The 25329-nt window shown below is 44.0% G+C and overlaps 1 protein-coding gene across 1 annotated transcript in view; it reads right to left on the reverse strand.

The window, feature by feature from the left end:
• ACO1 (aconitase 1) overlaps positions 1-23717 on the reverse strand; it is a 59846-nt gene extending 36129 nt beyond the window's left edge. The window contains exons 1-4 of the mRNA XM_027088902.1: positions 23627-23717; positions 2698-2816; positions 1476-1644; positions 286-423 (exon numbers count right to left, since the gene is read on the reverse strand). Coding sequence (XP_026944703.1) covers positions 286-423; positions 1476-1644; positions 2698-2794 — 404 coding nt within the window. The 5' untranslated portion in view covers positions 2795-2816; positions 23627-23717. The remainder of the gene's footprint in view (positions 1-285; positions 424-1475; positions 1645-2697; positions 2817-23626) is intronic.
• Positions 23718-25329: the final 1612 nt, after the last annotated feature.

Here is a 25329-nt window from a genome sequence, read left to right on the forward strand (position 1 = left end):
TTTAGGTTGGTTCCATGTCCTGGCTATTGTAAATAGTGCTGCAATGAACATTGTGGTACATGAGTCTTTTTGAAATATGGTTTTCTCAGGGTATATGCCCAGTAGTGGGATTGCTGGGTCATATGATAGTTCTATTTTTAGTTTTTTAAGGAAACTCTATAGTGGTTGTATCAATTTACATTCCCACCAACAGTGCAGGAGGGTTCCCTTTTACACACAAAAAAGACTTACACTCTGAGATTTTGCACAAAGCAGAAAACCCAACTGTTCATCCTAGTCTCTCACCTTCTGTTGAAATCAACCTGGATGGAATGATCAATGACAAGGTCAGCGGGACAGACAGGGTTTATTTTCTCTGGATTTCCTCCTAACTTTTTCACAGCATCACGCATGGCAGCAAAGTCAACCACAGCTGGCACACCCCTAGGAAAAGGGAGATTAAGCAGAAAACAAATCTGTTAAACAAGTACCATGGGATTTTTCAGCTTTTGCCTCTGCTGATAATATTGGCAATGGGGCTGTTTCATCGGCTGTTTCATCAGTGGTGCTAACAATGGATGTGTTAGAAAAGTGAAAGTGTCTAAACACATCCCCTTCAGCAGAAATCACATCAGTAATAAGTGCCGCGACTGAGTGGTATCTCTATATGCAATTTTATCCCTGCATTGAAGGTCACAGCCAACATGGTCTAAACAGAGAAGCTGTGGGAAAGCTGGCAATTAAAAACTCTTGAACTTTTTCTGCCATCACTGTTCCCTTTTCATATGGTGGGCTGACAAAGACCTGTACAAGATCACACCCTTCAACTTCAGACCAAATTTAAAGGAATGGATATAATTCAGAAAAGTAGGCTATGAATCAAATTTATACTAAGTGAATGCTTTCTTTTTATTAGAGAATAAAATTTGGGTGATCTTTGCTCTAAAAAAAATGAAATTTGCTCTCCAGAAGGAATAAAATAACATCATTTCAAAATGAAACGGTAATGTCTCAAAATGAAGCCGTGATAGGGAGCAATTCCTGGGAATAGCAGGATGTGAACAGAGGCTTAACAGCAACACATCACGCCTTGTGAGCTACGTATCTCCCCTCAGGTGACACATATCAACGTTCCAAGGACAGCTGTTTGAAACCTGGCTCCTTGGGTGATAGGACATAGAGGCGAAAAGATTCCGAGATAGCTCCACTCCATACTGTTTCTTTCAACTTTTGCTAGTACACTTAGGACTAGGATCTTGAAGACCAAGGACAAGGATCTTTGCCACTGGAAAAGGTGGAGTGAGTATGCATCCTGATTTGCCTGAGATTATCTCTTCCCGTCTGGGATGACTGCCCTCTTTTGCTTTCAACCGTCTCTGAATGTTGAGTGAAAAATTATACAGTCACTGTGTTTTTTATTTTTGCTTTTAAGAAGCTTTCTTTAAAGGCTGACAAGGGATGCAGAGAAAAACAGAGTGAAGTGACATGAGGCTCACGTGAAGTCCTGCAGGATGACGCGGGCAGGCTTAAACGGCACTTCTATGTTCTTATGCTGCATGACATTCCAATTTAGGATATTTTCAACATCATTTTTCTTCACCAAAAATTGATCACAGTTCCGAATGGCTGCCTCCAGGAGAACTCTGATAGAAAATGGTAGTCGTCCTAGGAGTAAAGGAGAAAGTATAACAAAACCAAACCCATGAGACATCTTATTATAAGAGCTCTCTAAAGCCAAACTCCATACAAACTTGATACAAGGCATCACACTATTCTTCCAGCAGGGAAAGAGAGTAAATTTAAACTGATTCCAACAGTTTAAAATATAAGACTATTGAATGGATTTAGGAGACATCCAGTACTAGAAAATACCAACAGCCTAGGCAAAAAGAAAATATTACACTTAAATCTTTCATAATAAATGGTTGCCTAGCCTTGGAATCCAGTAACAGAATTTCCCTTAAGTCATCATGAAAGACATGAGTCTAGATAATTTACTGTATTACTGTTAGCAAGTACACACACATACAGTAGTATTTCTCATGAAACCTAGTGTTTAAGAAATGAGAAGATAACCCCTTTACAATTATTATAATAAGACTAAAGAATAGTCAGATACATCTTTCAAAGGAAATAAACCCCTGAACACCATGTAGTGTGGTCATTGGTAACTGTGTTTTCTAGAATAAAACAATGGTAATTCATTAAGAAAAGTTATTTTGTTTATAAAAGAAATGGTCAATCCGGATACATGACAATTATTTACCAGTATTATCCAGAAAAGGCAAGACTACAAAGGTAGAGAAGCATAGGAGTTGGAATAAAAAAGGCTTGTGTTTTCATCCTCTTCTGCTACCTACATAGTTGTTATTTAATCATATCATTTACTCTCTCTGGGCCTCAGCTTCCTCAGGGCTTCTTATGTTTTTAAACATAACATGATAGGGTTGTTATTCAGATTAAACAATATATATGTACAAACACTCTCTATACTAAATGTTATGTAAATGTTACATATATATAATCATTATTATCTACTTGAAAACGAGCAATGTAAGAAAGGTGTGTATTTGTGTGGTTAACCCAAGACCATTCAGCCATCTCTGCTACTCCCTCTTCCAACTCTCCTAAAGCCTAATTTATTAAGTAGCTTACTTATTATGCAAATGATATTCTAATTACTATCAGAGCACTTACATCATAGAGCCATGTACCTACCATATCTTGAATCCTCCAATTTATTCAAATTGAAGAATTTCTTTCCTGGTTGTGCAGGATCCAAAGGCTCAGCGAGGTGTGCAAATGGGTTGCTCATTATTCCTGATGGCCACGTGTCCCTGAAAAGGACAGAGAACATTTAATTTCTACTCTCAAAGCTGGACCTTATTTATTCAATGAGTGTTTGCCCTCTTTAACGATTATGATACATTCACTTCAAGAAATCACTTTTCTTCTCAGAGTAGGGGAAAGGTGGGACATAAATGAATAAAAAATGATATCCTTAGCAAAGAAAGTGGGCTCTGTGAAGCTATTTGTGAAAGCTAGGATTCACCTCTCAAGGGTGCATACAATTCCAAACTTCTTTTGCCTTATCTGTATACAACTTTCCAAAATTCTTGCACTGATAAGTCATGAGGAGGAAGGGAAATGAAGGATGTGTTGCATGGTGAATCTCGAATATGTGGACAGACCTCTGAACTGGACTCATGTTTTGCTTGATAGGAGGTTAAGAGGTCCGGAGCAGGTGACATTGTGCAACTGTATAAAACTCGAACTCTGGAAGAGCGGACTTGAAAGCAGCTGTTTTCTGTTGTAACTGTCTCTGCAGCGTTTTAAATAAACCTGTTAGTTGGAAGTCTTCCCAACTCACTTTTGAGTTGGTAGCAAGAGTGAGTTCACATCAGGTAATCTTTAAGGTACACTGTGGTGGCATAAATGCCCAAACTCCCCAGATATGTTTGGAGAGGACCCTCTACCCCAGCTCTGGGCAGAATTTCTCCTTATCTTTTTTTTTTTTTTGCGGTACACGGGCCTCTCACTGTTGTGGCCTCTCCCGTTGCGGAGCACAGGCTCCGGACGCACAGGCTCAGCGGCCATGGCTCACGGGCCCAGCCGCTCTGTGGCATGTGGGATCTTCCCGGACCGGGGCACGAACCCGTGTCCCCTGCATCGGCAGGTGGACTCTCAACCACTGCGCCACCAGGGAAGCCCTCTCCTTATCTTTTTATAAATTATAAGTGGTGAACAAGAAAGGACACTGTTCCTGGCCTCCACCACACAGATAAACAGCGATTTCAAATAACTGTATAACTTAGAGCAAAACACTCCGGGGTGGAAGTCGGAAGACTTGCTTTCTAGTCCTACCCCTTGGGCAAAAGTCTTTTAATCGATCCATTCTCCAATAGTCTTAATTTTAAGATAATTATAGTAACATTCTCCTATCTAATCCAAGGTTTTTATGAATAAATATTCATAAAACCTATTTTGGGGATGACTGATATGGAATGATCAACATATTACTATAAAATGAAAACAAAGTACAATATCTTACTCAACTTATGATTGGGTAACACCCTGATAAACCCGTTGTAAACTGAAAATATCGTAAGTTGAAATGCATTTAATATACTAAGCTACTGAACATCACAGCTAAGCCTAGCCTACCTCAAATATTCTCAGAACACTTACGTTAGCTTACATTTGGGCAAGATCATCTAACAAAGAGCCTATTTTATAACGAAGTGCTGAATATCTCATGTAATTTATTGAATACTGTACTGAAAATGAAAAACAGGGTAGTTGTCTGGGTACAGAATGATTGTAAGGGTGTCGGTTGTTCATCCTCCTGATCGTGTGGCTGACTGGGACTCGTCACAAGAGAGTATTGTACCGCATATCACCAGCCCGGGAAAAGATCAAAATTCAAAATTCAAAGTGTGTTTCTACTGAATGCCTATCGCTTTTGCACCAAAGTGGTCAAAAAATTGTAAGTCAAACCATTGTGAGTCGAGGACCATTTGTACAGAAAACAACTGTTTGTGGGGATAAAAAGTGACAAGTGGGCCTTGTCTCCATAGACAGGCCCATGTCTTCGTTGAGACACAAAAGAGACAGCGGCCTCGAAGTCAGGATTGGGAGAAAGACTCAGCTTCATTGTATATCCTTTGGTATTATTTGCATTTTTAACTGTACAAATATAACTTTGAAAACTAGTTAAAAACTTAAAAGAGATGATGAGCACACCTACTGTGTCTGAAGTCCAGGGCCAGGCAGTTCTGGGGAGAGGCAGCTGAGTGAGAAGCAACCCCTGCCTTCCTGGAGTTACGAGTGCAGAGACAATGGGATGAGCCGGGCACCGGCAACAGGCGTGAGAGAATAAGAAGGAAGAGTGCGGTGGTCTGCCGAGCACCTTTTTACTGGGAATCGCCTCTTTCCCCTAGTCCCACGTGGTTTTTGCAGGAGCTGCCATTTGGTGGGGGAGAGGGAAGGCCAACTGACTTCTCTAGGAATTCCGGAACTGAAACTAAAGAAAGCCTAGCACGGGATGCTGGGGCGTGCCCTAGATCATCTGCAGTAGAATTACCTGGGGCTCTTTCTTGTTAAAAATAGGCTCCCGAGTCCCACCGCTGAGCTACTGAATCAGAAGGGACTGGGGGAGGCGCCAGGAATTCGACAATCTCCCAGGTGTCTCTAGCACGTGTCCAGTTTGAGAATCATTGCTGGACACTGTGGAGGACCAGGTGAAGAAGGTACACTTGATTCAGAAAGCAGGGAGGTACCATGGAAAGTATATGTTTGAGAGGGGGAGTGAATCGCAACCAAAATACCACACGGCTCAGGAAGGGGGCCTGAACAAGTGAAGCAGGCAGCACAGGGGCTTGGCAGCCTGGGCAACGTTTGCCCGGCTAAGGGAGCGGCAGCCACTTGGCTCCAGCCGCGGGCTGCATGCTGGAATATGCCAGCCCAGTGTGGACAGAGCCAAGTTTTCAAGCGAGGCTGGCAATCTGGATTTCTACACGAACATTCTTGATTTATAAATGTCAGTAACTAGATTTTTCTAAACTACTGAGTGGGCCTGCAGCACAATGGCCAAACCAAACATGCCTGAGGGGCACGACCTGACCTGTGTTCTAACTTAGCCTGGCAGATGTTTTGGAGGAATGGGAGGTAACTACAGAGAGAAAACTCAGGCAGGAAACTCCGGAAGTGGTAGGAACCCCTCGCTGAACTGGGCACGGTGGGCTGTTCATATCTTTCAAAAGCCTTAAGTCACTGAATCATCCCTAAAGGGGCTCAGTTTGCCAAAATTCTATGGTTAAACCAGTTGCCAAATTGTACCCATATTTGCCATGATGCAGTGAGGACACAGGACACAACGTGTCAGTTTGCTTCCCCGTACCTTATAAATGCCCTGGCAGAACTCTGGAAGCCTTACACGATTCCTGCTGTTCCTACCACCCTACAAAGCCAGCTGGTATTTCAGGATGGTTATAGTGACCAGTATGGCTCTTGTAGAAAATGTGTCGTATAAAGCACTCTCCATCTGCCTCCTTTTTTCCTTAGAGACTAGATAATTGTGTAGTTTCACTATATAAATGAAGGAAATTTTACTTGCAGAAGTTAGGAGAGAGAAGAGCCAGTGACTAATTACTAAGTACCAGCGCGTGCCAAGTGCTTCATACCGTCTTCTATAACTCTGGCAACATCTCTGTAAATTCCAGCCTATCATTACTCCCATTTTACAGCTGAGAAAACTGCAGCTCAGAGAGATGGAAAAACTCGCCTCAGGGCATACATCCAGTAAGAGGCAGAGCTAGGTTTTGAACTCTGGCTTTTTCCACCAGCCCCTTGGGGCTGCCTCTCCAGGTGTGGCAACTCCTGGTTTGAAGATGGCGCTGGCTGGAGGTCACCAACCAACCCCCAGAGCTGAAAAAAGCCAGGAGACGCATGGGCCTGAGAAATCCTCCTCCAAGAGGCAGTTCTGAATACTAGAGTTGCCTTTCCTTCTTTCTAGGGGTCACCCAGCACAGTGGCCTGAGCCAGGCATTGATTGTCACATGTCCCTTGCCACTCTGAGCCACAGGTCAGTGGAAAGCAACAGGAGCTGTGTTTTTGCAACCCCAAACTGGTTTTGCTTGGAAGTTGGGAAATGGACCTCCCCCCCCCCCACCACCACCCCCTTATAAGCCTGTTGGGTTCTGGAAATCAGAGCCACTCCACAGTTTCACTCATTCTATCACTCTTGTTTCAAATGACCTTATAGGAGTTCCCAGTGCTTTACTAATCCCAAGAGGGAGCCAAAACAACCACGTGCCAAGCAGGGTATGAGGGGAAAGATCTTTGGTTTGGGAACAGTCCCGATACAAAGTAGAATCTAGGCATTGTGAATGTACCTAGGTCTGCCTTACCCTGGCCAGAATCCTAGCCCATCCCCAAACCTTGAGTATTACCCCAAATTATCCCAAAATCTGTGATTTTGCTAGAAATGCCACCAACTGGCCAGGGAATCCTGTCTACTTCCACAACCACAGAAAGCACAGACCCCACTGTTTCAATTCCTTTCTTATCTGCATTGTTCCTGCCTTTTTTTCTGTTTTGTCTAATCCCCATTCAATACTAATAAAAGAGAGGAATGAGCAAACAGAGAGGATCTGGGGGGAGAGGGTGGAGTGTCATCCTAGGTTTTTTTCTCTTTTGGAAGAGGGAAGAATTAGTATGCATGGAAATGTGTTCGGGTTGCTGCCTCTTGTGTTCCACAGAATAAGGTGGTACTGCATGGAGGCAAAGGAAAAAAAAAAGAGAAAAAAAAAAAAAGGAAAGAAGGGCAAATGATATCTTTTAAGCAGCGCGTTTACAGCTCACTCAGAACTTGCCCTTCCTGAACACTTGTGTTGAGAAGGCTAGGACTGCTGATATCTGCCTGGCCTCTGAGTCAAGTGGGACCCATGGACAGTTCTCAAAGAAAAGGAATCCAAAAAGAGACACTTGCACCATCTCTGAAACCCTTCACTACATCTGTTCACATTCGGAAAGAAAAGATAATTATTTGGTAGCAAAACGGTGTCTCTCAAAGCTAACCCATCCTGAAATACCAGCTGGGTGACTTGGCATGATCCTTACAGATACATTTTGTGCATCGAAGAGTAGGGGTGGGGAAGGGAGTGCTGGACACCAGATTTTTAAAGTAAATTACTAAAAATACTAAATAGTCGGCACAGGCAGGCAGATCTGAGACACTTAACACATGAACTACTCTCCCAGTAAAAAAGGTTGAGGGAGTTCAGTGCTGGGGATCCTCTCCAGCCACAGACAGTGTTGCTGCCAACTGACCTTTGGCCTCAATTTAGGACACTGGCATGTGACTTACTTGGAGAGGCACCTTCACTTGTACATGTGTGGTCTTGGCATTGATCCGTCACCACAGGCTAGGGACACTTTGATCTTAGATGCTAAGGAGGTAATGAGATAAATCAGAGAATGGTGAACCTACCTTAAAGAACTTTACCTAGGACTACATCAGGGGACCAACATTCCCCTGATGAGAAAATAGAGGCCCTAAAAGGAAGTTGATGGCCTGGGGTCACAGGATTATAAGGGGTAGCACCAGGAGAAATATAGCTGATTTTCCCTCCAGTAAAAAAGCAAATTTCTGGCAGAGAAAACAAACAAACAAAAACACCTTAAAATCCTTCATAAGTAGAGTTGAAAAAAGTACTACTTAGGCGTATCACAGTCTTCTGGCACTTTTGTAAGTTAGTTCTATAATCATTCACTGAACCTTCCGTGGTTCAAAATTCCAGAGAACTGACTGACAGCTAAACTTTGGGAAAACAACCTGTGGTTAAGTTTTTAACTGCTCTTGATGACTAGTTTATTCCAAGAGAGGCAGAGGAATGACAAATCAATTCTGTTGATGTAAATATCAGACCCACATACCATTCATATGCAAATGAACACAAAAAAGAAAGATACAGAGTAAAGTTAAGATATATAGATTGCCAACAGGCACATGAAAAGATGTTCAACATTGCTAATCATCAGAGAAATGCAAACCACAATGTCAGTGGTTTTGCAAATGAAAACCACAGTCTCACACCTGTCAGAATGGCTACCATGAAGAAGACCACAAAAAACAAATGTTGGCGAGGATGTGGAGAAAACGGAACCCTCAAAACGGAACCCTCGTACGCTATTGGTGGGAATGTCAATTGATGCAACGACTGTGGAAAAGAGTATGGAGGTTCTCAAAAACTATAAACAGAACTACCACATGATCCAGCAATTCCACTGCTGTATATATACCCGAAGAAAACGAAAACACTTATCTGAAGAGATACATGCATCCCGATGTTCAAAGCAGCATTCTTTACAGTAGCCAAGATATGGAAGCAACCTAAGTGTCCATCAACAGATGAATGGATAAAGAAGATGTGGTGTACATATATACAATGAAATAGTACTCAGCCATAAGAAAGAATGAAATTTTGCCATTTGTAACAACTGGACTTGGCGGGTATTATGCTTGGTGAAAAAAATCAGACAGAGAAAGGTTATCACTTACCTGTGGAATCTAAAGAATAAAACAAATGAATGAATATAACAAAACAGAAACAGCACAGAACAGACACTTAGATCAATGGGACAGACTATAGAGCCCAGAAGTAAACTCACATACTTATGGTCAATTAATCTACAACAAAGGAGGCAAGAATATGCAATGGAGAAAAGACAGTCTCTTCAAAAAGTGGCGCTGGGAAAACTGGACAGCTACATGTAAAAGAATGACATTAGAACATTTTCTAACACCATATACAAAAATAAACTCAAAATGGATTAAAGACCTAAATGTAAGACCAGAAACCATAAAACTCCTAGAAGAAAACGTAGATGGAACACTCTTTGACATAAGTCATAGCAATATTTTTTTGGACCTGTCTCCTAAAGCAAAGGGAACAAAAGCAAAAATAAACAAATGGGACCTAATTAATCTTAAAAGCTTTTGCACAGCAAAGGAAAACATGGACAAAACAAAATGACAACCTATAGAATGGAAGAAAATATTTGCAAATGATATGACCAATAAGGGGTTAGTTCATATCCAAAATATATAAACAGTTCATACAATTCAATACCAAAAAAACAAACAACTCAATTAAAAAATGAGACCAGTTATAACCTATGTGGAATCTAAAAAATAAAACAAATTAGTGAGTATAAAAAAAGACTCACAGATATAGAGTATAAATTAGTGGTTACCATTGGGGAGAGGAAAGGGAGGAGGGCAAGACAGGGGTAGGGGTCTTCGAGGTATAAACTACTATGTATAAAATAAACAAGCTACAAGGATATATTGTACAGCACAGGGAATATAGCCAATATTTTATAATAACTATAAATGGAGTATAATCTTTAGAAATTGTGAATTACTATATTGTACACCTGAAACTTATATAATGTTATAAATCAACTACACTTCAATTTAAAAAAAAACTTAGAAAAAAGATCAGAGGGCTTCCCTGGTGGCGCAGTGGTTGAGAGTCCGCCTGCCGATGCAGGGGACATGGGTTCGTGCCCTGGTCCGGGAAGATCCCACATGCCGCGGAGCGGCTGGGCCCGTGAGCCATGGCTGCTAAGCCTGTGCATCCGGAGCCTATGCTCCGCAACGGGAGAGGCCACAACAGTGAGAGGCCCACATAACGCAAAAAAAAAAAAAAAAGATCAGAAAAATACATTAAAAGAAAATTTTAAAAACAAAATTTTTATGTATTTATTTAGGCTGCGCTGGGTCTTAGTTGGGGCACCTGGGATCTCCGTTGTGGCATGTGTGATCTTTAGTTGCAGCATGTGTGATCTTTAGTTGTGGCATGTGAACTCTTAGTTGCAGCATGCATGTGGGATCTAGTTCTCTGACTAGGGATCAAACCTGGGCCCCTTGCATTGGGAGCATGGAGTCTTAGCCACTGGACCACCAGGGAGGTCCCTAAAAGAAAATTTTAAAAATAGATGCTCATTGTGGAAACACTATTAATCAGCTATAAAAAATGAGGTAATCCTACCATTTGTGACAACATGGACTTTGAAGACATTATGCTAAGTGAAATGAGTCAGAAAAAGACAAATACTGTATGATCAGATTGCACTAATGTATAGAAGTAGAACCTAATTAAAAAAAGAAACACAACTCACAAAAAAAAAGAAAATGCAAGTGAACAAAAAGAAGAAAATGAAAGTCATCTGTAATACCATGGTTTGGAGTTTCATTTAACATGACTTTTAAATGTACTTGGATTTTTAAAAAATGATTAGACCTCACATTGTTTTGTAACTTGCTTTTTTTTCCACTCAGCAGTAGACCACAAACATCTTTATAGAGCCATCATGTGATATTTTATATCACTTTTAACTACACCATAAAAATCTATCATTCAGATATATAATTTATTTAAATCTCTTATTATTAAAATACACAGGTTGTTTCCAAGTACTAACATTCAAATACCGCTTGCAACTTTTGTATACATTTCTTCGAATAGCTCCTTAATCCATTTCCTTAAAATAAACTCGTAGCTATCAGTTCCTAGAAGTAGGACAGCTGGGTGAAAGGATCGGATATCCCCATTGGCTTGCACATCACCAGGTTGCCAGGGAAAGGCTGTACCAATTTTATGACCCTTCTCTGAAGCAGTGAGTAAATGAAGGTGCCTAAACCAGGCAACATAATTGGTCTTTACCTTTTGCCAAACTGAGAGATTAAAAAGCTAACCTTGGGCATTTCTCTAATTGCTAGTGAAGGTGAATACCTTTCCATCCCTCTCTGTTAGAATCTGAATTTCTTCTTTTGTAAACTCCCTGTCTGCCAGAAAGGGCAAACTGAGGGTCACTAAGATGGCCTCTGGAGACCAAATGTTCTCATCTCCGAGGGGACTTCACTGCACTGTTCCTGTGGGTGAGACTCAGCTCTGTAGTCCTGGAGAGGCAAGGACTGCCTGGGGCCTCTACCTGATCTTGAGACTTGCAGTGTGTAAGATTCCCCTTTACCTGAAGGGAGCCCTAAAATCTAATGCACAGTTTGACCCCATGCTCAGGTGCACTGGGAACCTAGTTGGTTATAGCTAAGTAAGTGACCAAGTAGCTTACCTCACAGGCAGAATCCCCACTGGGGTCAGTGAGCTTTGCTACCTGTAACCCAGACCATTTCCAAGCCCAGGCAGCAGTCTTGCCAATGGGTTTTGTGAGGGAGCCCGAGTACAGCATATGGACAGTACAATGCTAAGTCACTGCTCTTGCTAGAGGATCGCCTGGGACTATACCCCAGCTGACAGTCATGATGCCTGTTTGGTACAGCCAGATTTGTAGAGATGTTTGGAATAGTCGACTGATTTTAGCTAAATGCCAACGATCAGATAAAATAAGAGTCACGTTTTCGGGTGTTTTTCCAGCCTTTGGAGTATATAAATCTAAGATTTAGCTGCTTATGCTGTCGGAATTGAATCTTCTTAGGTCTTATGATAGAGAAAGAGGCATGCATATGAATGGGCCCTACCACCAACCACAGGATTTCCACGCATCAGTGGGAAAGAGCAGAGGACAGGCATAACCCTGGGCAGCAGAATTCCCCTCAGTAATGGGATGGGGAGAATAAAGTTGGGGGGTGGGGTGGAGATTGTGTGTAATCAGCTTCCTGGAGAGTTTGGATAGTCTGAAAGAGCCTTCAGGTGATTAGTTGAGAATCACTGCTCTGTGTGGTCTAAAGTACAGACAACACACCCTCAGAACTGTTTATTTAGGATATCTAAAGACACACAAGAGTAGATTTTTTTTAAATCTATGCTAACAACAGAAAGAGGTTTCTTCTGTATTCATGTGGTTTACCCACCTCTCTTCCTCTCTTCTCACATTTTCCTAAATATACCCTCCCTGAATTTTCATGGCTTCCAACTCCGAAGTTAAAGCAGTATCACTGCATCTTTTAGGGTTTACTTCAGTTCACTAAAAAGATTAGCTGTGCTTCATTTTTTTCTGTTTAAAGAGAAATTAATTGGTCCCACCCCCAAACTGTTGTGTATCTAAACATCATGCTACTTATAAACAACTTTTTGTCAAAAGTGAGATTCCAAGGATGTCTATAAACAAGATTGAGGTCAGAACCATTCAGGCCCTCAAACCACCATGGCTTGTCAACTTGGTTCTTTTACAAAGCGGAGAACTAGAAATATTAGTTCTTTGCTTTATTTGTTGCAGACGCATCTGGAAAAATGGAATAGCTGAATAGCTCTGAATTTTCCCAGAGACCAAGTCACTTCTTTGATCTTCTTAGCTGTTCATAAAAGTATTGAAAAAAAAATACACACACACCAAAAACAACACAAAAATCTCTTAAATGTGATACTTGTAACCAAAAGAATTTTAAAGCCATAAGTGCAATTGTATATTTTGGGAGAGAATGAAAAAGAAAGAAAGGAAAAAAAAAAAAAAGAAAAATGGAAAAAGAGTAGTACTGTTGTAGGGAAAATGGGGCATGAGAGAATGGTCATGTCCCAGGCCTAGAGTCCTTGGGATGGCTGGCCAAGTGAGTGAGCCATAGTAAAGTGAAAGTGGGTTTATTTACAGAGGTACACACTCCACAGAAAGAAGCAGCCCCAGGGGTGGGGTCCTCTTGGAAAGTGAGAGCAGCCTCTGAAATGTGGGGCTGGTTAGTTTCTATGCGCTGGGCAATTTCATAGCTAACAAGTGGAATATTCTATCTTGGAGAGGGAGCGGGGATTTCCAGGAATTAGGGCACTACCCACCTTTTGGCCTTTCATGGTTGGCCTCAGAACTGTCATGGTGCCTGTCTGTGTGTTGTTTAGCATATGCTAATATATTACAATGAGTGTATAATGAGGCTCAAGGTCTACGGGAAGTTAAATCTTCTGCCATCTTGGACCTAGTTGGTTTTAACGAGTTTTTGTCATATCCTCAGGATATGTCATTCTTTTAAAGGTTGTGCCTTGCCCCTGTCCCTCCTGTCTCAGTGCAGAAGGAGGGTCTTAGAGAAAGAATGACATTATGACAGTATAACCAAATCCATCAACACATTTTTCTTGGGCACTAATTAATGCAAAGTGCACTTTACACCACAAAAGTCAACAAGACTCTGCTTTCAAAAAGCTTTGCCATCACACAATAACTTGTCACTTTTTGCTAAAATTTTAAGTTATCAGTCTGTTTTCACTAACTCTTTTGTCTCATCTTGGACCACTGACCAGAGTGCTCCACATATATTCCTAGAGTTCTAAAAAGAGCTATAACAGTTTTTAAATGATTCAGTTTCATTCTGAATAAGCCACATAAACTTTCTGTGCCTCAGTTTCCCAGTCTGTAATATAAGGTTACTTGATGATCTAAAAAGTCCCTTCTGGGTGAAAAAATTCTGTTTCATTCATTCATTTGTTCAACACATATTTATGTTAACTGCGTAATGTGTGCTGGGAACTGTATTAGGCACCAGGGATGAACCCGGGAACAAAATTGACAAGGCCCCCTCATGGTGCTTCCATTTCAGTGGAGGTAGATGGACTAAACAGTAAACAAACATAGAAGCAGAACGTTAGACTGTAACCAGTTCTGTGGATAAAGCAGGACAGGGCACTAAGGAGTGTCGCTGTGAAGCGTATCAGGAGATCAAAGAAGGCCTCACTGATATGGAGCCACTTGAGAACGAGCTTGAAGGAAGTGAGGGGGCAAGCTCAGCGCAATCTTGAGGAGGGGTCAGATCATGTGCAAAGGTCCTGAGGTGGGTCTGAGAGAAGGCAAGGAGGCCAGAGCAGAGTGAGCGAGGGCAGAAAAGGAAAAGATTGAGGTGGGGAGTGGCAGAGTCAGCTACTGTAGGAACTCTGACTAAGGACAAAGTACTTTCCTAACTTTACACTTCGTTTAAATTGTATATTTCCAACATCAGAATTTAGGTTTGGTAAGATATTAACTCATACTATGAAAACATTAAGTTGCCATTTAAAAAGTAGCTACTTCCTGAAATCTAACCCTTCTGTTTCCCTGAACTTCATTAAGTAACACTGGAAATTTTCAGGATGTATCATAAAAATGATCATGACTCACTCAGCAGATGTCCATAGCCACTGCCAAAGGTAATGGTCAGGATTTGGGGGACCAGAGCCGTGACCACGGCACTGTCTGATCAGGCAGCCCCTGCCCCAGCACTGTGCTGTGCTCAGTGGCCAAGACAGCACAATCGTATGAAATTCCCAAGAGAAAACTTCCCTGACACATCCTTTAAGCTCATTTTAAATTAACTGCAGTAGCACAAACTCCAAAGAACAGAAATAGTTACCTTTATTTTCTGGTATTACTATGAACTAATATAAACAGAGTTTCACAAAAAGTCTTGCTGAACTTCAGATTTATTATTCCAGAGATGCACTGAGAAAGGAAAGTCTTTGTGGGGTCATGAAACATTTGTCCAGAAAGTAAAGGAAGAAGCAGGGCAGGACCCCCTCAGAACCAGGTGTCCTGGCCAGTCCTCAGCTCCTGACCTCATCCTCTCCTTTTTTTTTTTTTTTTTTTTTTTTCCGGTACGCGGGCCTCTCACTGTTGTGGCCTCTCCCGTTGCGGAGCACAGGCTCCGGACGCGCAGGCTCAGCGGCCATGGCTCACGGGCCCAGCCGCTCTGTGGCATGTGGGATCTTCCCGGACCGGGGCACGAACCCGCGTCCCCTGCATCGGCAGGCGGACTCTCAACCACTGCGCCACCAGGGAAGCTCCATCCTCTCCTCTTTAAGGCCAGTCCTCAACCCCTTCCCAGACTGTGGGTCCCCTACCCTGCAGCAACCCACCATTGCCAGCAGGGCTTCAAAAATGATGCCTGCAGAGCCCCGAAGTCCTACTGCATCTAAGTCCTAAGCGTAGGGGGTGCGAGGGGGCAGCAACTGTAGTTGTTACTAGCATTACAGAGCAGGCCTCGTCGATAGCCATCCTTTAAGAGTAGCGTGATTTCCTCAAGCTCCAAACTCATTTCATAGATCCTTGGTAACAAACTTTTCTAACTCAAATTTTAGGAATTAGAAAGAGTGTCACCACGAAAGGCTGGGTGTCAGGCTGCCGGAGGTCTCACAGGGCAGCATTTCTCTCCATGAATTCACCATGTTTCTGAGGTCATCTACCCCAACCCACTTCAGCACTGCTCAGACCCAAGAATGATGACTCGTACTAATAGAGTTCCCAGAAGCTTGTGGTATAAGCCTACGTTTCTTGGTTTTCGAGAAGAAAGGCAGCTGCCGGGAGGACCTGAAGCTCCTGTTTTCTGACCAGCACGTTCTTTCCCCGCAGTGGTATAACCATGTGGTTAGGAGCTGGGAAGCTGCAGCCAGACTGCAGGCGTGCTGAGAGGGAACTCAACCCAGATGGAGGGAACGTCCATCTGGCCTTAAGCCCAGCTCTTAAGCAATGATGCTCTAGTCCCATCTCAGCGCCCCACAGAGTGGCATGGCATCTACATGCAATGGCCATTTCATTGGGTCAAAGATGTGACAAGTAATAGAGCAGCATTCGACCATGACACATCTACTACCTGGGCCTCGCCAGCTTGTCTAAGGAAAGGGACTGACCCAGATTCATTCATACATTTGACATTGATAGACACTGATTTGACATTGATGGGAAAAAGAGATGAGTCCGCTTGCTCTTCAGTCACACACAGACTGGTCAGGAGTTTATGAGACTATCAAGCAGTCCATGCTACAGCAGCAGTGGATGGAGAGCGATAAAGAAGCACCTAGGGGTGCTGGAATTCCTTCGCGGTCCAGTGGTTAGGGCTCCGAGCTTCCACTGCAGGGGGCACGGGTTCGATCCCTGGTTGGGGAACTAAGAGCCTGCACGTTGCACGGTGCAGGAAAAAAAAAAAAGAAGCATCTAGGGATAGCACCTAATCCAGCATGGGAGGGGGTCAGGAAGACCTCTGGGGACAGGCACGCCATGCACAAGCCTTCCAGAACTACACTGAGGGAAGGAGTCGGGGAAAAAATATTCCAGGCAGAGAAAACAGCACATGTAAAGGTGCGGAAGGGCTTCCCTGGTGGTGCAGTGGTTGAGAGTCCGCCTGCCAATGCAGGGGACATGGGTTCGTGTCCCGGTCCGGGAAGATCCCACACGCCGCGGAGCGGCTAGGCCCGTGAGCCATGGCTGCTGGAGCCATGCGCGTCTGGAGCCTGTGCTCCGCAACGGGAGAGGCCACAACAGTGAGAGGCCCGCGTACCACAAAAAAAGAAAAAATGTGCGGAAGCGTGACCCTGTGGGAGCCATAAAGCAGTTCCATGTGGACGAAGGACAGGGTTCACGATGGGCAGGGTAAGAGGAGAGGGAAAGGGAGAGGCGGGGTCCACATCATGAGGGACCTCGCAGAAAGGCTCGGATTTATCCTGAAGACAGGGAAGCACATTAAAAGATTCTAAGCTGGAATCTTCAAGACCTGATTTGATTTTCAGAGATCACTCTGGTAGTGGTTAAGAGCTGACTTGGGAGAAGGATGCTAGATGGGTGTCAGGGAGGCAGATTATGGTGCTATTACAGTCATCAAGTCGGAAGAAGGGGGCAGGGGCAATAAATCCCAGGGAGAGTTAAGAAAGGAGAATGGACTGAGGGTGGGTGAGAAAGAGAGATCTGGGATTTTGGGCAAACTGGCAGAGCCAATGACCACAATGGGAACCGGGATGTCGGTTTTAGACATGGGGAATTTGGGATGAAGAGGAACAGCAGGCAGCAGCATATATGTGCCAGGAGCTCAGGAGGTCTGGGCTGAGAGAAGTTTGGGCAGGCATTCTGCCATGAGTGCTATATCACTCCATAGGCACTGCAGCCTGCTGACATGTGCCGAGTGCCCGTGGAGTGCCAGATATCTTATCCACATTGTCTAATATGGTCCCTCAGCAACTGTGAGATAGGGACTACCATCCCATTATACAGATGAGAAGACTGAGGATCAGAGAGGGTAACTTGCCAATGCCCTGTGGCTGGTAAGTGGCCAGATTGGGAGTGAAACCCAGGGCCCCTGATGTCAGGGCCAACTTCCTCGCACCCTGCTGCTTCCAAATAGGCATAGCATTTTATAGCCACTCCTCATCCCAAAACCCACATTCACCAAATGGACTAAAAAAGTTAAATCGCACTTTAAAACAGTCTTCAAACTGTAAGGTGTATATGCGAGGACTAGATAGTCAACCTCTAATTTCCCCTAAAATATCCTTGATTTTGGCAAAATTTGTATGACAGATAACTTTTAAAGTATGGGTTGATGTCAAAAACCCATCACCAGGCATCACCAACCCTTAAAATGTAACTGATTCCTTATCTAAGCAAATAAGGCTTTTATGAAACATAGCAGTTCTTAAGACCAGTCTGGAGGCTCGTCTTTATCCCACCACTATTATAGAACTGTCCTGCACGTATCTGTGTAGCTCTTGCATGTAACCGACTGTCCACAATGATTCGTTCACTTCTCCGCTTCTCAACCAAAAATTCAAACCTGGCAATCCTGTAGGAGGACACTGTCTTCAACCAACATGCCTTCTTCATGAACTAGGCCACAATGTGTACAATTTGCTTTGTAATTTTACAGTAATGGTCATGAAAGGATGACGAGGTTAAGGAATAATTAAGGGTTCCATACATGTCAGTCTGAGCAACAGCTCAGGCAGTTCACACTGTTCAAAGATGGGCTTCCCCAGATTTCTTCTTAAGTCACGAAAAGAGAATGAGAGAGAACCCCAGCAGCACGCAGGCACAGCAGCCTTGCCAATTCATCAGAAAGTGGATTAACTTCTACGACAAAGACTAAAGCAGAACCTGAGGAATCTGGGAAGTGATTGGCTCAGAGAGTGTGATATCACTTTGATAGTTCTACGCAGTGGGATATACATACTTACTTCAAGAACCTAGTCTGGCTCCCAAATATATGTAGTGCTTGGAGAGAGAGTTTCCCGTCTTTGCATGTTCCCAACATCCAATCCCAAAGCCCTTTGGTTTCCAATCTACACTTAAAATCAGACTCTGCCACTTTCTGCCGTAGACAAGATTCACTCTATCTGCCTAAGCCTCAGTTTACTTCTTTGCAGATTTAAGGCAACAATAGCTGCCCTGCACTGCCCTGCCCAGCTCACAAGGGCCACTGTGATAATTAAAGGAGGCAATAGATGAAAAGATGGTGCACACTGGGAGCAACTCTGTACCTGTGAGCTGCCGTTATTCATGAGATTGATACCAACTTACTTCATGGGGCATGTGGACCCTAAACATAGCCAGTTTCTTCTACTGAAGATTTAAACCTACATCTTAAAACATAATAGATATTCTAATGTTGTCAGAGTCACTCTTCCCTACCAAGGGAAAAAAAGCATTCTAGAATAAGAGAAGACCTAAACGCTCCAGATATATGTGAAAAAAATGACAAAAGACCATAAAGACCATTTTCCTCAAAAAAAAAAAAAAAAAAAGATGTCTTCTTTATACTGGCTCAAATTGAAGATTCTTTTTGTTGCAGTACTTTAAAATCTTTAAAAATCTTGCAGGTGAGATAAAATGTCCGTGGTCCTAGGCAATATCTGAAATTTTTCCTTTGAACATAATGCATTTCTTTTGTAATCAAAATTTTTCTCCAATGAACTTAATCAATTTAAATTAATTTAGCATCTATTTCTTGAGCATCTTCTTTGCATTAAGCATTTTTAAGTAGCATAGGAGAAAGGGAGATAAGGAAAATCTTGTTTTACACGAAGATTATGATCTAAGGAGACTGAGATAAGCTCACAAAGAACTATAATATGCTAAGGGTCATAAGAGAGGTCAGAGGAAAGTGACAGCTATAACTAAGGGAGTTGAGAAAGGCTTAACAGAGAATTGGAAGAAGAAAAGAGGGAAGACTGATTTAGCCTAGAAGGCAGAGAAGAGAGGAAATGCAGAAGCAGAGGAGGGAGACCACACAGCAAGTATTCGAAGTCTGCCCGGGGGTTCGGTTGTGCTGACATTAGGACAGAAGTTTTAAGATTTTGTTAAAGCAGTTAGTACATGCTTGTTACTAAAAGACATAACAAAGATACTTTGTTAGTTCATACAGTTGAAAATGAAGATGCTAACTCCTGGAAGAGGGAAAAAAAGAAGTGAGTTTGAGGAAAGGTCCCGATGAAACAAGATCGGTCAAATGCTAATGTTCATAATTGTTGAAGCCGGAGGTGGGGGTATACTCTCCACTTCTTTGGATGTCTGCAATTTTCCATTAAAAATGGCTAAAAAAGAAATGAAGGCCATTCAGTCTGGTCAGCTGATGGCTTCTCAGGTGATGGTGCTGATCCGATAAGAACATTCTAACCTCTAGGTCAGTTGGAGGGAACGGGCAGGACTGAGGCTGCAGCTGACTCCACAGGCAGAAGTAGATACTGCACAACATAACTAAGGGCTGTTTTCGGTTCCCCATGCCTCTCGCTCCATACTTCTTTCTCAATTTCCCACTGAGAGGAAGGGAGTAGCAGGGGTCTGCTACTGGCCAAGTTGGTGCTAAGTCAGTCTAAGAAAAACGAAGCCAACTATGTTGCCCTCAATGTACAAATAACTGTAGGAGTTATTTTTGGTCAAGTCAAATTTTTTTTAAATTTTTAAATTTTATTTATTTATATTTGGCTGCGTTGGGTCTTCGTTGCTGCGCGTGGGCTTTCTCTAGTTGCGGCGAGGGGGGTCTACTCTTTGTTGCGGTGCGCGGGCTTCTCATTGTGGTGGCTTCTCTTGTTGTGGAGCACAGGCTCTAGGTGCGCAGGCTTCAGTAGTTGTGGCACGGGAGCTCAGTAGTTGTGGCTCGCGGGCTCTAGAGCACAGGCTCGGTAGTTGTGGCACCCAGGCTTAGTTGCTCCGTGGCATGTGGGATCTTCCCGGACCAGGGCTCGAACCCGTGTCCCCTGCATTGGCAGGCGGATTCTTAACCACTGCGCCACCAGGGAAGTCCGGTCAAGTCAATTTTAATATTTGTTTAGTACTTGCTAGAAAATATTAATAAGCAAAGTGAAGAGAATTAAAAACCCACTGTACCCCGCCACCAAGAGAAAAACCACCCAGCGTTTGGCACATCCTTTGCCTCTGTCCACGGGTGTGCACATCTGTACATACACGCACATGCTTTCTCTCCTCGTCACGGTAGGATCACATTCTTGGGTAACATGTTTTTCAATTTTAAAACTGTACGTCATGGCATTTAATGAAACAGCGTTTTACAACATCAGTTTAAGGGCTGCACAGTAGTCCATTAGAAAACAGTCTGATCTGTGTGGATGGACCTAGAGACTGTCATACAGAGTGAAGTAAGTCAGAAAGAGAAAAACAAATATCGTATATTAACACATATGTGGAACCTAGAAAAATGGTACAGATGAACCAGTTTGCAGGGCAGAAATGGAGACACAGATGTAGAGAACAAACATATGGACACCAAGGGGGAAAAGTGGCAGGGGGGTGGTGGTGTGATGAATTGGGCAATTGGGATTGACATGTATATACTGATGTGTATGAAATGGATGACTAATAAGAACCTGCTGTATAAAAAAATAAATAAAATAAAATTCAAAATTTTTTTTTAAAAAGTCTGATCTGGTGCTTCTAACCTTGGACAGGGGCTTACGTCAAACAAATATTGTTCAGTAAAATGCTTTGGTCTGAGAGGGCTCTCTCTCTCAATATTACTTTGAGTTAATATATACTAGTATCATATATACTAGTTTAGAAATAGGATGCAGTAATTTGTTTTAGCAGGAGAGAGGGAGTGATGGTAACATTCTAACAGAAATAATCCTATCTTCCTTGAAAAAGTATAGGTTGTTGGGATTTTAGTTTTTTGTTTTGTTTTCAGGTTGTAAAAGCAAGACATGAATGCTGCAAGGCAGGCAGACATATGTTACCACAAAGAGTAACAAAGATAATTTCCCTGCCTTCCTTCCGACTCCACTGTCCAGAACTGGCTACTGTTGATAGTTTGGTATGTCTGTCTTCCAAACATTTATAAGGCTAAATATGTATGTAATTTCTATCTGGAATTTGTGCTGACAGAACAAGGAGCCACGGAAGGAATCCAGTGAGTGATCCCACCTACCACACAGCAGCATGCAGGGCACTGGGCTCTGGCAGAGGCTGAGGAAGGACCACTCACAGGGACACCCCTCTGAAAGTGGAAAGTGAAAGAGCACCAAGGCTGGGTGCTCTTATTCACCAGTCATATTCCAATAAACTCAAGGCTGCTCAACCACAAACAGAAATGATCATGGAGGACAGGAAGGCAACAACACGCCTCCCTATTCTTTTGCAAATCACTTCTCAAACACTTGCAAACTCTCACACAAACCCCTCCACACTTGGCATGGGGTCCCCATGGGCACGTCTCCGAATGCGTGGGTCCTGTGTGCCACATCACTGCTACAGTCTGGACTTACGCACAGGTCACCTCTGCAGGAACAGAAATAACCAAAGGCATCTGAGAGCCTTGCCAGTTTTCAGGAGGCCAGCAGGGCTCATCATGCCTTATGTGGGGACCTAGTTCTTGGTTTCCAGAGTGGGGTCAAGCTTGGTTGCAACTACCAGAGGTTAACCATCCATGCATGGTGTGGTGTGTGTTCCCATTCAGAGGAAGGATCACAAACAAGAAGCAGGCCCAATGATTTAAGCCTCTGAAGCATTTCCTACACCGGTGGCTCTCAAAGTGTGGTGCAGGGGACTCTAGGGATCCACAAAGTCAAAACCACTTTCGGGGCTTCCCTGGTGGCTCAGTGGTTGAGAGTCCGCCTGCCGATGCAGGGGACATGGGTTCGTGCCCCGGTCCAGGAAGATCCCACATGCCGCGGAGCGGCTGGGCCCGTGAGCCATGGCCGCTGAGCCTGCACGTCCGGAACCTGTGCTCCGCAACGGGAGAGGCCACAGCAGTGAGAGGCCCGCGTACCACAAAAAAAAAAAAAAAAAAAAACACTTTCGTAACAATGCCAAGATGCTATTTGACATTTTCACTCTTACATTTTCTGGAGTACACAGTGGAGTTTTCCAGAGGCTATATGACATGTAATACTGCAACAGACTGAATGCAGAAGCAGATATAAGAATCTAGCTGATGAAAAAGCAAATGAAAAACAAAAAAGGAATCTAGCTGCTGTCTCTTAAACCTGACATTAAAGAGATTTGCAAAAATATAATTAATACAATGTCACTCATCTCAGTAACGTTCTGTTTTGAAAAGGATGGTTATTTTCATAAAGATACGTTATGTACAATACGTCCACTATTATGTCTAAATGCATTACTAAATATAGTAAAATATTCTCAGTTTTAGTTATATTTGGCAAATATTGAAATATATAACCCACATAAAAGTTCCTTAGTATACTGATTTTTAAGAGTCTAAAGGGGTTTTTGAGCACCGCCCCCAGAAAAGTTTGAGAACTGCTACCCTAGAGGCTGTCCCCGACTCCCTACCCCCATCCCCGCCAACACACACACACACACACACACACACACACACACACACACACACACACGCCATTCTGATGTGCTGGCTGAATTAGTTAAGGCAGCCCGTGCTCCTTCCTGGATCTCTGAATCTATTAGGATGGGCTCTATCCCCACCCCTTCCACCGAGGGTCTCTTCCCCTCGCACTCCGTTTTCCTCTTACCACTTGGTGTGTTTTCCCCCATCTGTCAGAACCTCTGAGGATTTCCCTATCCCGCCACCCCCAGCTCGGCGAGGACTCCCCGGTGAGGCCCGCACACCCTCCCTGAGGTTAGGACTCCCCAGTTCAGTCGGCCGGAACAGTCTCAGCGTGGACTCTGGGCGGCCCGCACAGCCCAGACAAAGAAGGCCTAGGAGAGCCATTTCCAGTCCCCAAGACCTGTCCTCGGCTCAGCACAGGCTGGGGACAGGGCGAAGGGGTCAGTCCCCAGGAACTAGTCCCCGATTTTCCCCTCGGCCTTCCCCGGATCCCCGCCCCGGGCCGCCCGGCGCGCTGCAGTCCGGGCAGTCCAGGCTCAGGGAAGGTGCCCGGGGCGCCGCGGACTCGCGCCCACCCTGCCAGGGCCAGGGCGGCCGGCGCTCCCGCCCGGGGCCGGACGTCGGTCGGGCCGCGACGTACTCACTTACCGCGAACTGCACTGCAGGCTCCGACCGGCGGCCGGGAACCAGGCTGCGGGGCACGATCCCGTGCGCTGCGCGATTCCAGACGCCGAGCTCCTCCCCTTGTCGCCCCGGGGCCACCGGCCGAGGGGCGGAGCCGGGGCGGGGCGGGGTCTGCGGGGCGAAGGAGACCTCGCCCCCTGCGGGAGGGAGGGTTGCTAGGGGCCAGCGGCAGGCTCCTCCCATGCGGGCCCAGGCCTGGGACTCGCTCACTCGGCCTTGGAGTGTGACTGTCCAGCTCTCTAGGAGGGGAGCCGAAGGGACGAGGGGAAAATGCCACTTTTTAAAATGATTTGGCCGTCAAGCTGGAGGCTTCCCTATCTGGCACCCCGGTACGTGTGGTCACCTCCCCTTTCTCCCTTTTGCCCTCACCCCATCGCCACTTTAATGCCTTGTAAAGCGTGCTGAGTGACCTGGCGGGACTTCAACGTTTCCGTGGCTAGGAGTGCAAAGTTTCAATGTTTAATCAACTTACTTATTTTTAACGTGTAACAACTCTTCCTAATGTACGCTGTTCACCCTGTCAGAAGTCAGAGAAATGGCTCAGCATACACTGAGAGGGCCTTCTTCACCGCACCTACTTTCCGTAGGTTGGTTGGAGTTGCGCCCGCTGAGGTAAATGTGGGTGATTAGATCTTTCTAGATGAAAGGTGAGGTTTTCCTGCCCAACTTATATAGAGAGTTATTGTCGTTTTCTATCTTATCTGAATAAACAGCTTATAAGATGACTAACTAATAGCTGATACTGATACTGACCTCTACTAGTTACCACGCTCCTACTCTTTGCAGGCTTCGATGATGGGGTCTTTACATATGTTATTTAGTTCGGTTCCTCCAGTTGCCCCATGAAGTGAGGAATATGACCCTGTTTTACAGACATCCATAGCTGGGATTCAGTCCTCAGCTCTATCTGACTCCTAAGCCCACACTTCATCATGTTGCACTGCAGGGTACAGCTATTCCCTGGTTATATTTAATTTTGAAAGAGAACATATTTGCTATATTTCGTATTACTATAGTAAATATTACGTATTTACTGTATGGGAGAAGACTTTCTTCCCACCCACTTCCTAAAGTCCTTGCATTCACATTCATTGAGCAAACTTTCCTTGAGTGGCCACCATATACCAGAGGCTCACCACAAACCCCGAAAAATAATACTGGGGTCGCCTCGGAAGTTAGAGTGTAGGGAAAGCTGAGGGGTAGGGAGAAAAGACATCCAGCTACATTTTGGTTCTTACTGAGAGAGCCCTTCAAAAAGCAAAGTTTCTTAATGTTCAGTGATAACATACATATAATATAAGAACTGGTAATCGTTGACAGGAAATAATTAAGTCAGAACTATAAAAGGAATTGAGATTTGTTAGTAAACACTCTGGCCAAAACCATGAAGGAAATAGTTCCCACGTCACTCTGCTCTTTTGCTCTGGGAAACGTCACCAGTGATGTGCGGATTGCAAATCCAGTGACCTCTCTTCTGCTCTTGCCCTTGCTGACTGCTCTGTGGTGTTTGACACTGGTTGACAGGTCTTTCCTTGAGATGTTCACCTCCTTTGGCTTTAGAGCCTCCTGCTCTCATGATTCACTTCTGAATTTGGTCCCTCTTTCTTAGGCCCTTTCACTGCACTCTTTCTCCTCTCACTTCACATGTGACTCCATACACTGATGAA

The sequence above is a fragment of the Aethalodelphis obliquidens genome, unplaced genomic scaffold (genome assembly GCF_003676395.1).
Source record: "Aethalodelphis obliquidens isolate GAN/ISIS:26980383/991018 unplaced genomic scaffold, ASM367639v1 scaffold64, whole genome shotgun sequence".
In the NCBI taxonomy this organism is placed as follows: domain Eukaryota; kingdom Metazoa; phylum Chordata; class Mammalia; order Artiodactyla; family Delphinidae; genus Aethalodelphis; species Aethalodelphis obliquidens.